Source organism: Agelaius phoeniceus, chromosome 2 (assembly GCF_051311805.1).
Source record: "Agelaius phoeniceus isolate bAgePho1 chromosome 2, bAgePho1.hap1, whole genome shotgun sequence".
In the NCBI taxonomy this organism is placed as follows: domain Eukaryota; kingdom Metazoa; phylum Chordata; class Aves; order Passeriformes; family Icteridae; genus Agelaius; species Agelaius phoeniceus.
Window position 1 is genome coordinate 91,036,193 of NC_135266.1, and position 22,280 is coordinate 91,058,472.

The window sequence follows — 22,280 nt, forward strand, 5'->3', positions numbered from 1 at the left end:
CATGCTAAAAAAAACCAGCCTCACAAAACTCGAACAAAAATAAGGCAGCAGGACAGAAGATTGCTGCAGATGACTTTCAGCTGGCTCATGCCTGCCTGCTCCATAGGAGGAGTTTTAAGGAGCTGGATTCAACACTTAGGGAATCTTGAAAAAACAACCATGAATGACACTGAAATGTTGTTTTTCACCCTTAATGGCAAAGAAAGGGCTTTTTTTAGATTTCAGATGACATTAGGTTATACTTACTCTGTCTTACAATAATGCTGCACAGGTTTTTAGAGGAATTGAATTAGTGCTTTCTAAAACATTGTTTTCTTCTGTGGTTGTGTCCTGACATTTAAGAGTCAATATTAGTCAGAGAGCAAAACTGCTACTTATAAAATCCACCTCCACAAATAAACAAACAAATAAACAAAAACCTGTGCTAAAATTAAAAATCTCTTGTAATCTTTGAAGCACTGTATGCAAATACCTCTATTTTATGGAGGGCTGCTCTTAGAGGCACATGAGATTACTTTCCATTAAGAAAGGTGTTGCTGGAATAGAAAGAACAATGTCTTTTTCAGTGGAAGGGAATGTTTTGGAAGTACTCAGCTTAGGTTTCACATCCCAGGCCAGTTTGCAAGGTTAGACTTCTCCCAAAAACATTTGAGAAATTGAATGGATTTGACTTAGAGATGATGGAAGAGTGGGCACCACAAGATGTCCTTGCTGACCCCTTAGTTTTTCAGAGCAATTGTGCTTTGTCTGGACATTTCACACTGTAACAAGTGTGGGGTTGTACCCCAACATGTGTGGGGTTGTATTGTACAGCCTTCCCACACCACACAGGGCCTGCAGCAGTGCAGGGCACCTGCAGAACTGAGCTGTGGGAAGGGAACAAGAGCTGCTCACCTTTCCTTGCATTGGCTGGATCATTCCACCATCTGTTCTTACAGACACCTGATATCTACGTTATTTTTCTGTTCCCTGCACCACCGCACATAGTAGAGGGGAAAATATTTTAGTAAGTGGGAATATGCAAGACATTTCAGAAAATGATATATGGACATTTTAATATTGACATTTTTGCAAATGTCAGTTTTTGGAAATGTGTAAAAAGGATTCTAATCAAAATGAAACAGAGAATTAGACATAGTTTCAGATATGAAACAATATTAATACCTGTTGGATACACTTCTATTTTCACAAAATAGCATATTCTGAAGAAAAACTGTTTCATTAGCAGGTTTTGACGAGTTTCATGGTTTCATTTTTCCATCATTTTCTCAGGTAGAGTAGAACAACAAAGAGTCAAAAAAATAGTGGTATCTTGTGTTACTTAATTAGTGTTTATGAATGTCTAGGCCCCTTGCTATCCTCCTCCTCTTGGTGGGTCTTTAGGTGCAGATACAAATGCAGACACACCAACCCCTGAAGCTAAAGCCAGTCTGCTTTAGGTCTTGCTTGGTGACCAGAGCTTGGTCCATGTGCTCTCACATCCACCTTCCTCTCTGTGCCCTCCCAGGCAGGCGGAGGAGCACTGGGGAGGAATGCTGCTGGCCCCTGCAGAGCTCTTCCCCAGGCTGAGCCAAAAGCCAAAGAAGAATTTGCATGTCAGGTATTCATGCCACGATTTCCCCCTGGGGCCAGAGCAGGACTTCCAAGGTTGCTTTGGTACTGTGGGTTATGGTGGCTGTGCAGGGTGAGCAGGGTCATTGTGGTCTTCAGGTCCATGGCTCAGCATTGTGCTGAAGGTGCATGGGTATATGAAGATTGCTTTAGGCATCCTAGATGTTTCGGTCCCAATCTGTGTTTTACAAAAGCTTCTAAATATTTCTGCCGCTGAGAGCTGCCATATGGTGCAAGAAGAAGGCATTTTTGAAAGGGTCATGGTTGCCCTGTATCCTGGTAAGACACCATGATTATACACTTCTCCTTAAGAAACTGATGTTACAGGACCATGGGACCCAGCCAAGCCTTCTGCTGGCAGCCACTCAACCTCCTTTGATCAAGAGGCATTGGTGGATGAGGAAGTGGGAAAAACAACCTGGATATAAACGCAGTAAATTTTGTTGTTAATACTCATTTTATGCAAGGCATCTGGACCTGCCCTCTCTCTGCTATCAGGGGAATTTTGAAGGTTGTGCAAAATGTTTTCTCCTGTTCCTCTGCTGGATTAACAGCTGCAAAAACTGGACCAGCTCAGCAGTTTTAATCCCTGGGTTCCTGTGTGTACTTTCTGATTTCAGAGGCCTCTGTTGGTAGAGAAGAGAGAATTCATACCTCAGTCTGGGGCCAAATGATATAATAGTGGTTATGGGATGTCATCTGTTGTCTTGCACATGATCTTTGCATGTTTTCCCAATCTATCCATAATTGCTTCTATCTGAGCTCCCACAGGATGCTGTGGAAAGTCCTGACTTTGGCTGTCTGTAAGTCCATTCCAAGGTCCTTGGCAAGAGCACTCTAATTTGAGATGGAGATGCAGGAGTGTTTTCTCTAGTATACTACACTGCAGAGTTTGTTCTCCTTCATTTTGCTGTCTGAGCTATATCTGTCCAGAAAAAGAGCACAATAGAGAACAATTAGAAATCTCTAGTATCGCTGGAAATGTGGAAAAATGCCATTGAAATAGATAATGTAACTGTTGTGATTGAGGTGAGAGCTGGGATTTGTTTGTACTGAATTAAAAGCACACAGAGAAATACAGTAGTGGGTTAAGATTCAGTGTTAGAGGAGTTTCATAGATTTCCTCTGTAATCCAGTTTAAGTGGCTTTGTGCCCACCTGCATGTGGTTGTCTTTTTCATGCAATGTGGACAACTCACAGAGGAGTAAAAGTTATATCTGGGGAGCACTGGTGAGGTGTTCAAACTCTTTAGTATGTCAAAATAATTTCTGAATTTCAGCTCCACTTGCATTTTCCATAATCTCTTTCCTCCTTATGTTTTTCTTTCAAGTTTTTATGCCTTTCTAATGTCCTTTTAATGTCTTTATGTTTATTTTGCTTTATTACTTGCACTATGGTTTTTAAAAGCTGTGCTCCATATTTACTGTGTTTTCATCTCCTAATCTTTTCTCCTACTGATTTCTTTAGCTTTTTCCCATTCTCCTTCTCCTGTGCTTTCTCCCCTTCTCACTACTGCAATCTACAGAGTTTCTACCTGTTTCCTCTGAAGACATTTGAACTCAGGATGGTCTGAACAGTTTCATGGGTGGATATGAGTCAACAGAACTTTTAGGGAAACTTACAGTCAAAGCCTTAATTTTAGTAAATAAAAAGTATTCCCTGTGACTGGAGAGGTGGCTCCTGAATGTTTGCATTAGCTACCAAGCCACATAGGAAATTCTTGAGAATGTTTTCAGTGATTTAATTTCTTGGTTACTAAGTCTGCAGACACTGAATTATTTTGAGTATGCGTGGGCAGATTTTATTTTTGTACTATTTTTCCACTATTCCTTTATTTCATTAAGTCTTTGGCCTATTGTTTTTATTTTCTTTTCCTCTTTTATAAATTGTTTCTCTCCCCATAACCTCACCACATCATCTCTTTCCATCTCTGTGTCCTTCCAGGTCCTTTTCATCTTGCTTCTTGTATTCTTTTTCTCCTTGCATTGTTCTTGGTCTTATTGTCTCTAACAGATTTTATGTGCTTCTGCCAAGAGCAGAGAGCAGTATGCCTCTAAAGCAACAGGTTCTTGTGATATTAAAAATTAAAACTTGGAGTGTTTGGCTTAGGAGGTCAGAAGATTACCTTTCCCAGGCCAGTAACTGGATTGAAGCCAAAATTCACCTGTGTTTCTCCTGTAATGTCCTCTGCTGGAAGCCCTGACTTTGGGACCAGAGAAAGGAAACTTCCTGAGGTGCCTTTTCTTTGCTAAGCACTGAGGTAGAGTGTAGCCTTAAGAGAGCACCAGTGACTGCCACTTGCCATTGTCTATGGCAAGGAAAAATGGAGGGCTGTGGAGGGACAGAGGCTGGGAGAAAGGATTTGCTGACCTGCTCCTCTTGTCTGTAGCTGCCAGTCCCCAGACACTGTTGGTGAGCCCAGCTTCTGGGTGAGGGTTTTGTGTTTGAGCAGGAGGGCAGCCTGCCCAGTGGTGCCTGCTAATCCATTGCTGCTGCTTTGAGATAGCAACCATGAATTAATCATGGCCTCTAGGAGGGAAGGGCTCAGGTTTGAGCAATTGTCATAAGTGTGATTCAGCTTGGTCCTCTCCAGGATGCTTTTAGCACAGCTGAGCACAGGCACAGGGAAATATTCCTGGCAGGAGGTTGAGGACATTGTATGTAAGTAGATCTGTCTGTCTTTGCTCTCGCACATATGTAACCCTTCTGTAAATCCCCATCAAAAACAACCTCGGTCTAAAATAAGTAAGAAATTGCTTGAGCTCATTGAAGAAGCTGGAATATAATAGTTTTCTGTCAGAAAATGCTGCATAAAATTGCTTTAAATTGTATGTGTAAAACAAAGCATTTATTGGGACGTTGGAATCTGTACTAAAACAGCCTGTGCTACCACAGAGGTTTTTGCTTTCTGATTTGTACTGTCAAGGCAATCATGCTGCCTTATAAAGTTTAAAAGCTCTGCATTCTTAGACAGACTGTGCTGGCCTGTGTGAATGATTTGTATGAACTGTAATACACTTTTTACTCAAAAGCTGTACATTTCTGGCAGATTCTTTTGAGTGCTTTTCAAACCTTTGAAATAAAAAGCTGAGGAGCAAATAAATGGGAGGAAATCACATGCAGTAAATCACCAGGAGCACATAGACAGTTTCAGGACTGTGAAAGAAACAAGTGTGAAATATCAATGATTCTGTAAGAGATACAATAAAATCAGAAAAAACAGTCAGGTCAGGTGCTAAGCAGCATGAAGGCTGCTTTGCTCTGCTCCAGCAGCTCAGTATAGCAGTTAAGCAAAGATTTTATAGCTGGAAGTACAGACACTTTAGTTCCTGAAGCTGGGTGCTGTGCCCCTCTCACTCTGAGGGTGGAAGAACAGCACACAGTCCTTACTTACACCGACAGTCAGAACTCATTTAGTGGGTCAGTGTGTGGGGGTGGGACAGAAGCAGTTCTCACTGCATGTAGAGTTTTGCAGTCAGAGCTCCTGTTTAGTTCTCTGCCAGCTCCCAAGCTGCTCTGCCCAGTCCTGCTTACAGCAAGAGTGGGGGAACCCCAAGTTTATCCTTGCAAACATTCACAAATGGAACTGTGGCAAGGTTGTGCTACGTTGCAGAAAAAAACAATTTTGCAGTGAACAACATAGCAATATTGACAAATCTTATAATTACTAGTGGTGATGGATCTTACAGCTCTGTCATAAAAAAATCCCAGGATTTGTTCATGTTGCATGAAATTGTTTAATTATCTTCTTGTCTAATAGCCATTAGTACTGTGTGTGACATACTTAAAGGGGAAAAAATTATTGTGCAGAAGTAATTGTGGCCAGAGAAGAGAGGAGTGAGAATATGTGAGAGAAATCATTATGCAGACACCAGGGTTGGTGAAGAAGAATGGGAAGAGGTGCTACAGGTGCTGGAGCTGAGATTCTGAGGTACACAGGGGAGCAGAGACCTGCTTATAGTACATGGAGAACCCCATGTCAGAGCAAGTGGAAACCTGGCTGTGACCCTGTAGGAAGTCCTGGCAGGACCATGGACCCATGGAGAGTGAAACCTATGGTGGAGCAGGTTTACTGGCAGGACTTGTGACCCTGCAGGGGACGCATGCAGGAGCAGTCTGTTCCTGAAAGCCTCTGGAAAGGGACCCACGCTGCAGCAGCTCCTGAAGAACTGCAGCCTGTGGGAAGGACTCATGTTGGGGAAGTTTGTGGGGAACTGTCTTCCATGTGAGGGAGCCCATGTTAGAGCAGGAAAAGGGCTCCATCCCCAAGGAGGAATTAGAAACAACATGTGATGAAGTGACCATAACCCCCATTCCCATCTCCCTGTGCCTCTGTATAGCAGAGAACTCCTGCTGTTGAATGAGGGGTTATGTGGAGGGTAGCAGAACAGCAGCAATGATGCAGCAAAACCAGCTGGTTGCAGGAGGCATGCACTGGTGCATGCACCCTCTGCTACATGCAGGGAAGATCTGTGGCCTTTCCTGGGATGAGGGAAGCTCTTTGTCATAGCCTTTGCGGGAGGAGGGGGTTGCTGTGGCTCAGGTTTCAGTGCAGGGGACAGCACGTGCCTCCTGCTTGTGCTGTGGAATGGGGCACCCTCTGCCACCTGTCCCTCTGGAGAGGAGGGACAAGCATGGCCTCTTGCTGCTTGAAACACAAGGGACCTGAGAAGAACAAGGTCTGGGGGAGTGTGGTGAAGGCAGTGGGATACTTAGGTTATCCCAGCAATATCCAGCCCAGGACACTTGCCCTGTGCTCTAAGGGCTTCTCTGCACAAGAAGTTCTTACTGAATATTTTTTGATTGGCAATCAGTGTAAGGAATTCTTTATTCAAGAAAAATCACAAAGTTGTGCTTGCTGAGTAACCCTATAAGCTGACATGGAGATGCCTTCCTGGATTTAGAAATGCCACAGTTATTACACAAAGCATGTCCCATGGATGTGACCTTCTCAGTTCTTCCCACTCAGTACACAGAAGAATTGGTTGTTCTCTAGGTGTGTCTTCCTTTCAAGAAAGGCACACGTTTTAGAGTAAAATTCACAAGTTAGCTGTTTTTCTGTGAAATATTCAATATAATGAGCTTGAGAGGGTCTTGCCCTGGTTTCAGAGAAAGATATGGAAAGGCAGGAGATGTAATCGATGCAATGTCAAATTTGCTTTGCTGCCTTCTGGGGAAAACCCATTGCTCCTATTTTCAAGTGAGGCCAACAAATTTTGTTAGTTTACTTTTCTCTAAATATCCTGACTTCTTTTAGCAGCAGAAAGGTAACTGTGGCTGCAAAACAGGCATTTTGCAAAGACATCTTGAAATTCAGCCAGGGAAATAGCCATTCAATTTCAGCCAGCCACTTCTGTTTTCTTTTACTTTATTTGGTTTTCTTTTCCTTTTTTTAAAATCTCTATTCCTCAGTGGAACTTGCCTGCAACTGCTCTGTGCAAATGTGTGAGAGCATTTTAGTACTAGCCTCTTTACCCCTAAAGGCCATAAAATTTATGTAAAAACCAGATTCTCAGGAGTCAAAAACAGAACGCCAGTCAGGATTCTGGGTGCTTTATGCAACAAAGAATGTTTTGTTGAAGCAACCCCACATTTCCCTATTGCATTAGTGTTTTCCTCCATCACTAAATGCATGTGGGCAAGAAAGCTGCTGAGATGGGTTAAGAGGTCCCTCCCTAGCTGATGCCCATAGGAGGAAATGAGGTGACCTGCTCGAGCAGATCAGCCCTGCAGCCAGCAGTACAAAGCCAGACTGACACGAGCTGTGGAAAGGAGGGAAAGGATGGTGTGGCATCCAGGACATTAGCCTGGCTCACTGCCATTCCTTCTGCTGGGCTTTTTGTGAGAAGGTGTAATGCCTCCTGGACTGTCCTTTCTTTACAGTTTTGCTGCCAGGAAGACAGTTCCACCCAATAAACTGTCCTAATCCCCAGCCTCTTCCTTCTCCTTTCTTACCCTGTACATTTGTTGTACTTCTTTTCTTCTGTTTTAGCCTTGTCCTTTCCCTCCCTCTCTGCCTTCCATGGTGCATCTCTCTGAAGAGCAGCCCAGCTGCATCTCAGACCCTGCTGGGCTCCAGGCTGCTAGGGGTGGGTCACAGTTTCACTTTGAAGCATCTCTGTGGGGCTTCCAAACTGTACTGGGAGAGGAAATTGCTGCCTCCTCCCGTAGCCACATGGTCAAACTCAGCAGCATCAGAGACAAGCCCAGGCTGCTTTTCACATCAAATTTTACCACACAAGAAGAAGGTGACAGAAGTATGATTGAAGGGAAGGTGGAGAGAGGGGGAGGAAAGTATGCTCTTCTGAGACTATCTTTTTCTTCTCCTCTTTTTCCTCAGAAAGAACTGGTGGATCCCTTACTAGCTCAGTGCTTCTCTCCAACCACTTCATGCTGCAGTATGGGAAGGGCTGAAAGGAGGTTTTGAGCCACAGATGGCAGCATTTCAGCAATAAGGAGGGCATGGGAGGATGCACAAGAGCACGAGAGATAATAAATTAAGTGATGAAATAATATGTTTAGAAACCAAATAAGGAATGTTCTATCTGTCTGCTTGTGCAATTATGCCCCGCTCCCAATGAAACCCCAATGATAAACTCTGCTTTTCCTCTGTGTTCTTCTTGAAGTGAGCAGTAAGATAAATCTGCAGCAGCATCTGGGAAGGGTGTGAAGAATCATCTTTATGTCAGAAAAGCCACACGCTTTTTCATTATGATCTTTTGTGGGGAATATGCTAAATGGCAACAAGTACTGGTAGGACTGACAAGCACTGAATTCTTGGTCTGTTGGTGTCCATGGAGGTCTTTCAATCTCTGGCCTTTAGTTTGAGTGATTTTGACTTTCCATTCTGTGCATTTTCTGCAGTGGCATGCCTTTAGTTTTCTCTGTGCCACAGTTTGTGATAGAAACTCCTAAGTGAGAGAGGAGTGTCTCAGTGTGCAAGCTCTAAAGCTGGATGGCAGAGTGAGGTTGAACAGAGCTTTTTGGGAGACATCTGGAGACTGCAAATTTGATGTGCTATCTGTTGACATTATTTTAAACTCATATCATGAAGGCTAAAATAGAAGTTAATGGTGATGTAAATTCTCATTTTCTACTTAAAAAATATGTGGAATATTTGCATTTTTAGTTGTAGTGGAGATTGAAAATTTTGAGAATTTTGTAGATTTCCTTTCCACATGAAAATGTTAATCCTTGTTTTCTAAATGTAGTAATTCATTAGTATCCTTTGTATTTCTTCTTCTCATTTGCAGTAAGATACAGTGAGCCATTTTTTCCGTTGCCAAAAGACCAACTTTTTAGAGAAAAGATGGTTGGAAAGAACCCTCAGCAAGCTCAAAATATGCATATAATTTCCCAAGTGTAGTACATGCATTTAAAGGTTTTAAAAGAATGGGTTATGAAATAGTTTGGTTCTGCATGGTTGAAAATGTGTGGGTATTCATACGCAGAAAATTACTGGCCCTGTTTTTGACATCCCTAAAGGGTGCTATCTGAGGTCACAGAAACCAACTGCTTTCTGAGGACACCATGGCTGCTTTGACATCACTGGTGGGGGAATCAGGCAAACCTGAGACTTTTGTGACTTCAGTGCTTCCAGACCAAGCATTTCCCAAAGGACATCACAGTGAGGCATCCTATTGTTTCTAGAGTGCTGAATTGAGAGTGAGGCAGGCATGAGCATTCTGAATTAAAGTATTTTTCATAAAATACAAAACTATCAGAAGGTTTTGCCAACATTCTCCTTGACTGTATCTTTTATATTAGATGTGGATGAGAGAAACAAAGGCAAACAGACTGGAAATTTCCAACATTCAGAAATGCTGAATTATGCAATCATCAGTTTCAGTCTTAAGCAGTGGGATGTTTTTAATTTAATAGCTATCTGGAGATGATTCTCCACTTCCTTTTATCAGTTTTATTCTGGCACAGCTTCTAACCAGAAAGTGGAAAAGTGAGCCTCACAGTAGGTAAGGCACGTAGACACAGGTATGACTAAGAAATAGAAAAGTATATATGTAAAGTTATTGTGTGCAACACCTGTGAAGTGTTTATGTCAGAGCCATTCGTGCCCTGTTTTCAGAAGGGCTAAATAAGTGCTTTTAGAGTTAGTACAAGTGATTGGTTGTGTTTCCCTGTGTGTGCCTGTAAATGTCACATTAAAAGCCCATACTTCTTCCAGCGAAGTGAAAAAGTTACACACCTCTTCAGTTGTACAGATGAAGTGTTTGTGAGTTCTGTAAAGATGAATGAAGCCCATGGAGTTTTTGCAGTGAGCTTGTGATCACCAGATGTTGGAGTATATGTGTGAATGCACGCTGGTGCATCTGTTGTTTGGATAATAGGATATACACGTGTGGGACAACTGTGCAGTGGAGGTGTTATGACACTTGGGACCAGGGCTTCAGCAGGCGTAAATCAGGGTGGCTCAGTGGAAGGAACAAAGTCCAGCAGCAAGCGCTTCCTGGAACCAGCGTGTGCGATGGCATGTGGGGACTCGGACATGTGGGATTGCGGTCGGCAGAGCGTGTCAGGATGTGACCAGGGGAGCTTCAGCTGAAGACATTTGCTAAAAGGAAAGAAAAAAAGCCAAGCCAAAAATGCACATCTAAGGAGCACGAATGTTAAGGGAAAAGGAGAGAATGCATTCACTGAGGCTGAAGCCTCAGGCTAAGTCACCAGTTTTGTGCTGCTTTTCCTCTGTGGAAGTACGTGGGAGCTGTGGGATTTTAGAACTATTCTGAGGGGAAATTCAATTTAAGCCTTGGCATGTGTATGTGATATTTCAGATTTCAAATTAAATTGCATTTATATGATACAGTTGCTTTTCATAGCACAGGCTTGATTGAAGTTCCTAATGCATCTTTTCCAGGTCCATGCACCATACTGTTGTAATACAGCCCCATAACCTATTCAGTCACTCATGGTTCTGTCTCCCATGAACTCATACCAACTCCATCCCCCATGTTGTCACTTTTAAAAATATTTTTTTTTTATTCCTAGCTTGGTCTTGAAATGCTAGAAGCTAATAAAACCAGAACTGTGCTCAGGTTCTTCTGGAGAATCTTTTCTCTCAATCCTACCTGCACGGCTACATCATCAGAAAATTGGCTGATTTGGATGAAGTCAGTTGTATGTGAAGGAAATAAAAGGAAGAATATGTTTATCATTTGTGAAAATTCCCCAGAATTTCCATTGCTTAGGAAAACATCTGGTCACTTTGCAGAGGTGATCAAAACAGCAAGCAGAAGATTAGATTGCAAGAAACTTCCCAATGGAAAGTACCATTGAAAATACTGTAATTTCTGCTGTGTGAGCCATGGGCAGATCACTGATTTAAACCCCAAATACATTTTTAGGAACTCAATCCCATACATATATTTATGTGTCTTTTTGTGTGTGTGTGCACTCATGTATGTAATAAAAATAGGACAGATTGAGCAAGCAAGCAATTGCAGTGTTTAGAGTCAAGGAGAAGCTTTGTTATGAATGAAATCTGAAAGGATTTGGATTACAGTCAAGAAGTTTAGATAGAGGGCAATCTAAATTGTGCAAGGGCAGATAGTCTTTCAAAGTCTGGCTCAGAAAAGGGATGTGGGAGGTCTGACAGACAGCTTGGCTAATGTAGCATGTAGATGAAAAAAATGCACTTTAATGATTTGTTGAACTATTACAAACCCAAACAACAGTTCAACAGGACTAGCCTGATAATTACTGTTTTCCCAAAAGAAAATTGTAGATTGTGAATGAAACGAACAACTCAAACTTGAAACTTCAGCCTAATGGAGCTGCATTTTTCTTGTGAAACCATTCCCATAGAAATTTCCTAATGATTTCCTTTTGAAATCGTCTCATTTAGAAAGGAAATACATAGAGTGGCATATATCTTGTTACAGCACTGAAGAAAATGGACAGTCACACAACAAAGGCAAATAAAAAGTACTCTTTCTCTTCTTGTGTGCACAGTTACATGGTGGGGCTCACTGCTATGTGACAGCAGTGCCAAGAGTTCAAAAGGACTAATGGAAATACAGGATCTTTCTGGTTATTAAGATACCATCTAGCTCCCTGATACTACTGTAATGATAACCACCACAGTATAGGGAAACATATACAATATCTCTTTCCCCGTGGCTCGTAGGCCACTAAATATCAGCTTGCAAATATTTAAAATGTTAAACTTCTTCTTTTTGAGCTGTGTTTATGCCTACAAAAAACTTTAGTATCGTCTGGGCTTCAGAGTAATTTTAAATTTCCCAGCGATTTCACATAGATCTCAGGGAGAATGGATACCTCTGCAGCCTTAATCTTCTGTCATGTTTTCCTTTTTTTATGAAGGATTTTTCTTTTCCCGTCTGGCAGAGAGTAGTCCTAGCTGCAGAATCCAGAAACAGACTGTCCCAGAGTTGGTGCCCCTTTCCGCCAGGGAAGGGCCTGCCACAAAGCTGGGATCTAGTTTCAAACTCCTGCACAATTTGTGGTTATTTAGAGCCAACATTTTGGTTAGAGTTGCTCTCTAAATATTTGTTGTATGGTTTTATTTATAAGAATAATGACTCTGTGTTTACAGGCTACAGCATATAATGTATCTAATGCCCGGTCTCTTATTTTTTTTAACTTGCTCTAACTTTCAAGTGCATTTCCACTCTTTAATTTTACACAAACTCTTGGACATTGGCCAGACAAATTCTTTGTAGTCTGTACAGTTCAGGATCTTGGCCAGATTAAAGTTGTCATCAATTTCACCTCCCTCTTCTTTTAATAACATCCCACTTTTCTCTCCTGTACCTCTTATGTTTTTAAAGGTAGCCATTCTCTGCATTCTTCTGTACTTTCTTCAATATTATACTCTTTTATATTTTCTTCTGATTTAACTAAATCTTACTTTTCTGGAAGCTCATTTTAAATCCCTGTATTATTTTAAATATGGTCTTTATTCACTACTTTGCAGTCTTTTTGTGAGGCTTTACTGGTGATTCCTCATTCTAAGCCCAATCTGAATGACAGCTGCAGAGAGTCTCCTCAGGGAATTTTAGGAATCTCTTGGTTTCTTCTATACTGAAATTTCAAATTGCTTTTTCCTCAAAGCTAGTCTGACATACTGAAGGCCCAAGCCATTCTTGCTTTCCAGAAGACAATAAGACAATATCAAACCCTGAGTCCAGCTTTTGCTACTTCAGAGGATTTTGTTCTCCTGAAATATGATTGCCAGAAGCCTCTGCTGGGAAAAATTATGCTTATAAAATTCTTTTAAACAAACAAGATACCACCATCCACAGATGGGAGAGTTTATAGAACAGGTTTCTGGTTGACATCTATTTGATGAGATATTTTTAGTTGTGATAGATAGTCTAAAGCATGGATTGATGACTTGCAGGCAGTTTTACTCAAAGAATACAATGGGATTTGGTATGAAGTCTACAAAGAAAGCCTTCACTGTGGTACTACTCAGAACAATCTTGGTCACCTAGCTTATGCCTCTGTAATGAGAATTTGTACTTGCCAAGGGTGAGTTCAGAGCCCAGCAGTCAGCATCTCCACCTTCAGCTGATGCATTTCAAAACTGGAGCTGGTGTCTTGGATGTCTGGTCCTAAACTGAATGTTGGCATAGCGTACAAGTTCTGTTTTTCTCAGCATTCTTTGAAAAATTCAATAGATTGTGAGATAAAAATCCACTTTAAAGTTTAACAGTGGCTTATATTCTTTCTTCTCTCTGGAGCAAAAGTTAACTATTAAGGGCAAACCCCCAGGGCTGAGTATACTAGTAAACTCCAGCTGCTTTGTACTTCTTTGCCAATACTGAGAAGTCATAAACCCAATTTAACTTTCTGGTTAAACCAGGCTTACAGCTGTTTTGCATTGCTGGAGTGGAGCACAGCAGCTGGAGTATACCCCTGAATCAGGACGATTTTTTCTTTGCTGAGTTTTGTTTCTCTTTTTTCAGTCTTACATAGAATAAGACAAGGCAGAGGCAGTCAGCTCTTGGCACTGCACAGTCAAATTGATGCAAGACTTGCATTTTGATCCAAAGCCACCATAGGTTTTGCGGTGTCTTTCTGTTTGCTTTTATATTCTCCTACTAGTTGTGTTTGCCATGGGGATATAGATGTGTGATAGCTGTACTAGCCTTAAACCCAGTTTGGGTAAGTGCAGCATTTTTTGAGTGGGTTTTGAATGTTTTGTCAGCTCAAGTCATCTTAATAAAACACCTTATAGCACTACATATCAGGAAGATGAAGAAGGTTTTGAGGTTCAAGTGCCAGAGGAATTCTATACTTCAGAACCAGCCTGTCTCTATTGATACCACTTGTGACAGTCAGGTCATTCCACTTGTCTATGCCACATTTCTCCATCTCTACATCTTCCAGTTTTGTCTTTTTGGGTCTTGCTGATATGAATGCCATTTTGTCCTGCTGTGGTTTCATGGTCTTAGGCTAGAAATGAATTACTTGAATGTTTCTTTTTGCTGCCTGAGATTGCAATGCAGCATGAGTATAGATGAAGTTCTTGGTTTGGACAGGCTTGCACTGTCTCCAGATCAGCAAATCCTGATGTTGGTTGCAACTTGCAGTCACAAATGCAATAATAATAAGTATTACTAAGGGATACATAAGATAAATTTTAAAAGGTATCTTTGAGCAAAAAAAACCAAATTCTATGACTCTATTATCAGTAATAAACAGGTTATAAATTCTAGCTGTATGTAGTCAACAATGGGCTAATGTTGGAAGAAGGGATGATTAATGTCGTATGGCCTGTGAGTGAATGGAAAAGTTCAGGGGGATAAGATAATCTATAAGAACACCTGCAGAACTATCTTTGTGTTATTTGTTGTGTGCAGTATGTCCATATGGTTACAATCACCAAGTGTTTAGAAACCTTTGCCTACAGCAAGAGCAATTGCGGGATCAGCTGTGCAAAATACACCGTGCTAATTTGAACAGCTCTTTTCAACTCCAGACTGCTTCACCTCTGCTGCTCCTGCTGCCTTTGCCACAGCCAGACTTCTTGTGTGTTTTTGACTTTACTGAGGTCTTTGGTTTAGCTTCTCCCCAGGTGTTTATTATCAGGGAAAACAGTCGTGTACCTGAAGTTGTTGCACCAGGGGCCGCCACCCCATGACCAGATAAGTTTCCACTCTTACAAACTGTTTGGACTTGCTGAGTTTCTGCTCTTTCACTTTTATGGGGCTGTGACATTTTGTTTCTAAATTCCAGTAATGTCACACTGCTTTATGCATGGTTCTTAGGCTGCTGATCTTGTGGGATGGCAGTAGCCAGTTTGAAAATCATAAATCTAAAAAGAACCATGAGATCTGTCTGCAACCAGCAGCAAAGGCAAGGTGTCCACTCTGCTAAATTCAGCTGAGTTCATAGGAAAAAAAAAAAAACCAACCAAAGAAAAAGTTCCCCAAATTTTCTTTGTCAATACATATTCCAGATTTTGTACCTTCTTTATAGTCTGCAGGTCCTAATGACCAGCAAATCAACTGCAGGGGAGAGGGAAAGACCACCTGTTGCACTAAATATTCACAAACCCTGCAAACAAAAATAAACAGTAAAAGACCAAACCCTTAACAGCTTGTAACAGCTGCCACATTCCACTCAAGAGAAGTCTTTATGCTAATGGAATCTGACAGGATCTACATTAAATATCTACACATACGGAGGAAAAAAACCTAAAAAAAAAAAAAAGAAGAAAAATCATGAGAGAAAGAGAATAAATCTGTTGGGCTCCTCTGAGTAGGTGATGTTTTATGTATGTAATTGTTCCCACTCCTGTAGTTTACATTTTTGATAGTTTGAAGTAAAACATTTGTTGAGTGCATGAGCTGCATGATGTGGCCAAGGACTAAACTGAGCTCTATTTCTTTTATTGGTTAAGTAAGGGGAGCAGCATCCCTGCTGTGCTCCAGCTGCAGCAAAAAATTCTGCTGAAGATTCATCTATGAAGATGCGTAGAAAATAGTCTTTTACTATCTCACATACCAGTTTGTGTCTTGAACCCAATTGATGAAAACCCAGAAAATTTACATGAGGAATACTGGCCAGCTGAATCACAGAAACAGATCAGGCAGGAACACCTTGCTGATTTGTGTGGGACAGCTCTGATCCCAGGACACTGGTACTGGAAACTGGCTGGGGTTATTGTCTATCATCTTGAGGCACTCAATGCAGATGCTGACCTCAGATTCACCATGCTTGTCAGAATGGTGTTTTCCTTCTTCTCTGCCAACATGAAGCCTGGGGATTTGTGGATCAGAAAAAATTTAAAGTTGAGTATTTCCAGGGTGATACAGAGATAGTAGAAATGTGAAAGGGATTAAGAAAGAAAAAACCTGTACTACTTAAATTTTCTTCTATAAGCTCAGAAGGGGCCTGGAAGCTTTGAAAGTGACTCTCTGGTCTGGTTAGACTCAAAGGTTGCTAAAAGTGCTGAGAAATTTCCTGTCCTCCAATTCAGCTAAACTGCAGTAAGCAGCTGGATGGAGGGTCAGCATGGCAAGAAGGGATGGTTGGAAGCCATCCAACAGGGCAGTAGAAAAGGGAACTCTTTTTGCACAGTGACAGTGAAAGAGAGTTATGGCCTTCAGGCCTTAGAGACTTTTTTTGCACATTGAACCCAGGGGTGTCTTCCATGAAATTTACGGTATTTTCCCATTAGATAGTTTAGACCTCCTTGAAATGCAGTTCTTGCAATAGCCTGTCTGGCTTTGACAGATCAGTGCAGGTCCCATGGTCAAAAACACTTGGTCAGTCTGTTTGTCCAGCAAGTTGCCTGTAACAAGGGATAGTGTTTTAGTATTTCCTCTGTAAGGAAAAACCTATTAGTCTGGAAGAGTTAAGCATTGGCATTTCCCTGTGGTCACCATGTCTGTCTCCACAAAGACCAAAATGTTTGTGTTTTCTTCTGGCTACACATCACTCCATAGAACAGCACAAATAATTGGTGGAAACATCAGAAAAAAAAGCATGAAGAATGAGCAAGAGTGGAAATGGAGAGTTTTTGAAGAGATTTGAAAGAATGGGGAAATGAAGGAGGCAGATTGGTACTAACTGTGCAGTCAGCAGTAGCTTTGGAGATGTTCACCTCCATAGCTATGGTGCAGCAGAAAGGGCCTTGCTTCAATCAGACAGGTGAGAGGAATGACCTTGTGAAGAAAAACAGTTAAGACCAGAAAGTGCAATTTCATGAGTTCCTGTAAAAGCAATAAGGAACATTTTGATCTGAGACAGTCCCAGCTGAAAGTCCAATGAAATACTGTAGGTTTAGAAACCTCAGTTGCATCTACTCCCACTTTTGTTAGTGGCCAGTGATGGATGAGCTGGTTGTGAAGAATTATTTCTCAAGGACTGTAACCTAACAAGAGAAAATCATAAAACTACTTTAATTGTGGCTTGACTTATGACTAAAGTGGCACAAAAGTAAAGATTCATGAGGGTTGAAAGAGACCTTCAAAATCCTCTACACCAGTCAAACTAGCACCACCATAATCCCCTCTGAACCATATCCCTGAGTGCCACATCCAGACACAGTAGGATTGCAGCCTAACATAATGCAGGAGAGTCAGCATTCCTGGGGCCCTCTGATGGCACCTTGAGTTCAGAATGTGGGCTTTTGTATAAGGCACCTCTTAAAGGAGAGAGAAATACTCTTATCTTGTCGCTTTGGAGTTAGAAGAAACTACAGGTATCTTATCTTCCTCAGCAATCCTTCTGTTTGTCCTTCAGTCATACACAATATGTAGTACCAGCCCCAGGACACATCTCTGGGTGCTCACAGTTTTGTAAATCATATTGGGGCTTCAGGAGCTATTGCCTGCTTTCCCTCTCCTCACAACAATGTAAAGTAAAAGTAATTTCTCTGAATTTAGCAAAGTTGCACCCCACTGAAGCTGATGTGTGAAGAAATCAAGTGTCAGTAGGGTTGAATTTCATATGTCAGATGCACTTAACCTCGTCTGAATCCCTGGGTTTGGACTAAGTGTCTCAAATTGGATGACAACATTCAGGAGAGCTTAGCTCAGGAAAGGCTGAAGAAAACACAAAACAGGTCTCAGTTCCTATTGAGTCTGAACTAAGAGCAACAACTCTAGTGACTCTCCATTTCCAAAATTAGAAGAAGGAGAAGTAGTTGCTGTTCTGTGCACTAACTTGGGGGTAATAATGGTTCACAGCTCAGGGCACAAAGTAGTATCCCTGGGGAAAAAAGAGTTCTATTCTCTTTTGTGTGGTACCACATATTTGGGTAGATACTGGCTTATCAGTAATTAGTGAAGTCCTTTTGCAATTTTTGATTTTTGCAGCTTGGAAAATTAGGGCTCTCCTTCGACTTCCATGATTAAAGGCCCCTCCAGAAGTCTGTAAAGTCACTTGGGATAATATCAGTATAAATCAGTGAGAGAGGGCCTTAGCCTCTGATACTTAATTTTTTGCATCATGCTATTCCAGTTAATTCCCAGGGATTCCCAAAGGTCCAGCCACATGCCCAGTTTGAAAGGCTGTCCAGGAAATGCTGGAATGACGAGGGGACAGCACCTAGCCAAGTGCCATCTGTTGGCCATTTACCATACTGCCTCAGAGGACAGTTCTGAGTGCCTGAACCAAGCACAGATGACGTGGTCTAAACCCTTCTCTTCAGATTCAGACCTAGTACCTCATTTCAGAAGGAGGGCTCTGCTTTTCTCTAGATCCAGTCCCTTCAGACTCCCAGTGTAGTTTATCTTTAAGTTGGACATGAGGAAGAATTTCTTCACAGAAAAGGTGATTAGACATTGGAATGGGCTGCCCAGGGAGGTGATGGAATCACTGTCCCTGTTAAAGGAAAGACTGGATGTGGCACTTAGTGCCATGGTCTGGTTGACATGGTGGTGTTCAGTCACAGATTGGACTTGATGATCTCAGAGGTCTTTTCCAGTGTAATTGATTCTGTATTCTGTGATCTCAGAGAAAGTGTAAGATTTCTGGTTAATGGTTTAGGACATGAGCAGGTATACAAACAGATCTTACTGTGATTTGTGAAGTATCCTCTCTCATTTTGTTGAAGGACAAATTGATTAATCATTCCTAGAGAGACCTAAGCATAGTGACCCCTCCTCATGCTTACTTCTCCAACAATTTGAGGTTGAATAATTTGAGCTAGAGGAAGAAGATAAGATTTGCTCCTGCGTCACTGGGGTAGTGAAGCAGGGAGCAAATGTCTCAGCCCCTCTGCACTGTCAGGTTGATCATCTGTCCTGTGGCCACAGAACCCCAGGAGATTTTCCCATATTGTCTGGAATCACCTTGTGTGTAGGATATTAGTTTTGGATGTAGGACTGATCTCCATGTAACAATCCTCTATGCATAAGTTTGTGCTACTCCTTTAGAGGGATAGACCTATTATTGCTTCAGCCTAACTTGGAAGTCCATGGGAGACATAAAGAACTCCCTTTTCAAAATAGATTGCGAGAAATAAGTACTGAACCTTTCTCTCCTGCAGATTTCTACATTTTACTGGCAGATTGCCTAAATAACTGACAAAGCTTACTGAAACACCCCTCAAACAAAATTTCCACTGTCCAGTGACATCACCTAGGGCTCTCATAAAAGAGAAATGCTTCCTGATGATCCTTGGGGCTCGAAGTTTCTCATAAACTATCAGTCAAACAGTTTATGTCCATACCACAGCAAAATGGATTTTCCAGAAATGTCTCCATGTGGCAGGAGGTGAGGTGGGTGGTATCTTCACTGCCTCCTTCTTCTTAATCATAGCCTCTTCTTGACCTGCACTGATGTGCAGGCTGCTCCAGGAGACGTCTCAGAAATGCTGTAAACTTCAGACTCAGCCTCCACGACCTCAAGATTATTAAAGAGCTTCCGGCATTTTCTTGGTGTGGAAGGAATTTTACATGCCAGGATTTAATCACATTTTTAGCACATATTGTTACTTTTGTCTCCTTAGGTTTCCTTTGCAGACAGAGATAACTCTTTCTTTCTTCACGTGCAGAGAACACATGTAAATAGCTGTCTTGTTCACTCACTGGGATGCCTTTACCGGTGTGAGCAATGAGGACACTCTAAAATATTGTTTCTGTATGTTCTGTGAAACTCACAGTACTCTTCCTGAGCCATTTGATGGAGTGTTTAATGTAACTTTATTATTTTCCTAAATATCATCTATATAATACTAGCACAAATCTATTAAAAATAAGGTTGGAAACATAAGCACATTGCTTTGCAGAATGTATTGTGAATTATTTTGATGCAATTTGGGTGTACCACACTGCTATTTGCAAAATTTCATCTTAGCCCTCTGAGGCTAAAAGAGGACTGAACATATATAGCATATCTACCCAATAAACACATTAAATATTTCTGCAAAGAAATGGCCACCTGACTCAACATGCCAGCCTGGACTTTTAAGCTAGTTGAACCTCACTTTTTTGTCTGTTTGTTTATTTTTTGAGCAAATCTTCTTCTTCTCCCCCATACAGGTGGTTGTGTCATGGGATCTTCTTTGCAGTTTGCTTCAGTTGTTTCCTTGGTAGCATAATCCATATGTTTACTATCATCTTTTTTTTTTTTTCCTTTAGTAGCCTGGAGCATTTTTTCTCACCAAAAGCTTCAAGGGTATCTTCAGAAGAAATATCATTGTTCAAAAAAAGTTTTATAGAAGCAAATAAAACACTTTTCCAAAATAGTGCTGCCAAATAGCAAAATAGAAAAATATTCATTGTTTTTGATGACAAAGATATTAACGGGAATAAAAGCTGTGTTGTTTAAAAATAACCAACTCTTTAATAGTACTGTAGGAGAATATTCAATTAAATGAAGTGTAGTTTTCCAGTGAGCCCACCTTATCTTAGCATCGAATGACAGGTTGAATTAATTTTTTTTTCATTTCTGTTTCTCATCTATGTTTTGCACTCCTGTCATTGCTTGCTACTATTTATATTTTATGTTAAGGATCTTCTTTTTCAGCTGTTTATAAAATTTTACAAAAGCAGCCAGATATCATGTTGGAAACTCAAAGCCCCAAATCAGGCTATAAATCACAAAACCCCATACATATACATGCCATATAAAATGCAACTGTACTATTCTTTAGCACTTCCTGTGTTGACTTTCCTTCTCTTCCCTCCTCTTACCCCTCACAGCAGGTAGAACTGAAGGGTCTTACCTGGCTTCTTTACTTTGCAGACTCAGAACAGAGCACTGGGTCAGACACAGAGGTGCTGGCAGAAAGGACATCCTGCTCATTTGGCTCCCACTCTGACCTTACATCTGGTGGCTCAGGCCCTCAGCCTCCTCCACCTTCATCCATGGAAGAGATCCAGGTAGAGTTGCAGTGTGCAGACCTCTGGAAAAGATTTCATGACATTGGGACAGAGATGATCATCACAAAAGCAGGCAGGTAAGACATCTCTGGATTTCTGTCTAGTTAAAAAAGAAATCATAACCAAACAAACCATTTTTATTTAATTGATTTTTAAGAAAGAAACTTTTTTATTCCTTCTTAAAATCCAAAGGGATAAACATGCATAAAAATTTAAATGTCTGTCTGAGTTTCTCAGCTGTGTTTCCTATTAGCTTTCTTAAGACAAGTGAAGTTGTTTCATATGACTGTTTGAATAAGTGGCTCCAAAGGAGAAGTGGCAGCTGCAGGAAACCATTGAGGATAGTTGTTCCTTTGAGCAAATAAATCAGGAAACAATCATTGTACTCTTGGCTGTACTGAATTTAAGATGAGCTATAAATTTGGGGGTGAGCCATTTGAGTCTCTTTTCAAGTTTCTGTAGCACTTCATGAGCTTATTGATTTAATCTCAAATATAGTGAAATTCAAACTCACCTTTGCACCAAATGAATGTCTTCCTGCAGCTCTAAATAGATGCAGTGTTAAAGACTTCCTGTATGAAAAATGTGCAACCCTAATGCTTTCCTTTGCTATTGCAGTGATACCATGACAGCTGAGGTTAGAAAGAGCCACTTAATTAGCCAGATTTTTTAAAAAGGAAAAACTCACCATGTCAGGTTAGCCAAGGGGAAGATCTTCACTGCTATTTAAAAATGGCTAGGAGTCTGTTTGCCAAAACACAATCCAGCGGTAGTTGTACATTTCTAGATGTCCCAAACCAGGATTTTTAGGCACGTTTGCATGAGCAGGCCGTTTCCTACCTTCACCTAATGAGGTTTAAATTCCGATTGATGCGGACAAGGAGAACATCAGCACCACGGACAGAGCCCGGCGAGGCGAGCAAACACCGGGAGCGACCCGGGAGCTGTCCCGCCTGTGCCGCAGAGACGCAGCAGGGAAATTTTTCCCAAGTTTTGGGGAAAACCCACGGTGCTCTATTGTTTACAGCGTTGTTTCATATCTGTGCTCTCAATTTTTTCCAGAACAGCTCGACTTGTTGTTTTACAAGCTTGTGAAGTGAGTCCTATTGCTCTCTAGCCCCAGAAAGTCCAGATAATCCAAGGAAAATTACACTGGACAAATAACCCAGATCATCCCTGAAGAAGATTATCAGACCCAGATTAGCTCCCAGTTTTAGATTTCAGTGGCAAAGGAAGCATTTTTCACCAGTACAGAGTGGGCTGCTGGTTTTGACCTGCCTCAAACAGAAGAGGCAAAGTAACAGGAATGATATCACCTGCTATTGTGCAACACCTCCTCTCTGGAGATGT

At 41.3% G+C, this 22,280-nt stretch overlaps 1 protein-coding gene across 1 annotated transcript in view; it reads left to right on the forward strand.

The window, feature by feature from the left end:
* The window catches only part of TBX15 (T-box transcription factor 15), an 89,488-nt gene that overhangs the window by 31,699 nt on the left and 35,509 nt on the right, over positions 1-22,280 (forward strand). The window contains exon 2 of the mRNA XM_054628095.2: positions 20,794-21,007. Within this exon, the coding sequence (XP_054484070.1) occupies positions 20,794-21,007 (214 nt within the window). The remainder of the gene's footprint in view (positions 1-20,793; positions 21,008-22,280) is intronic.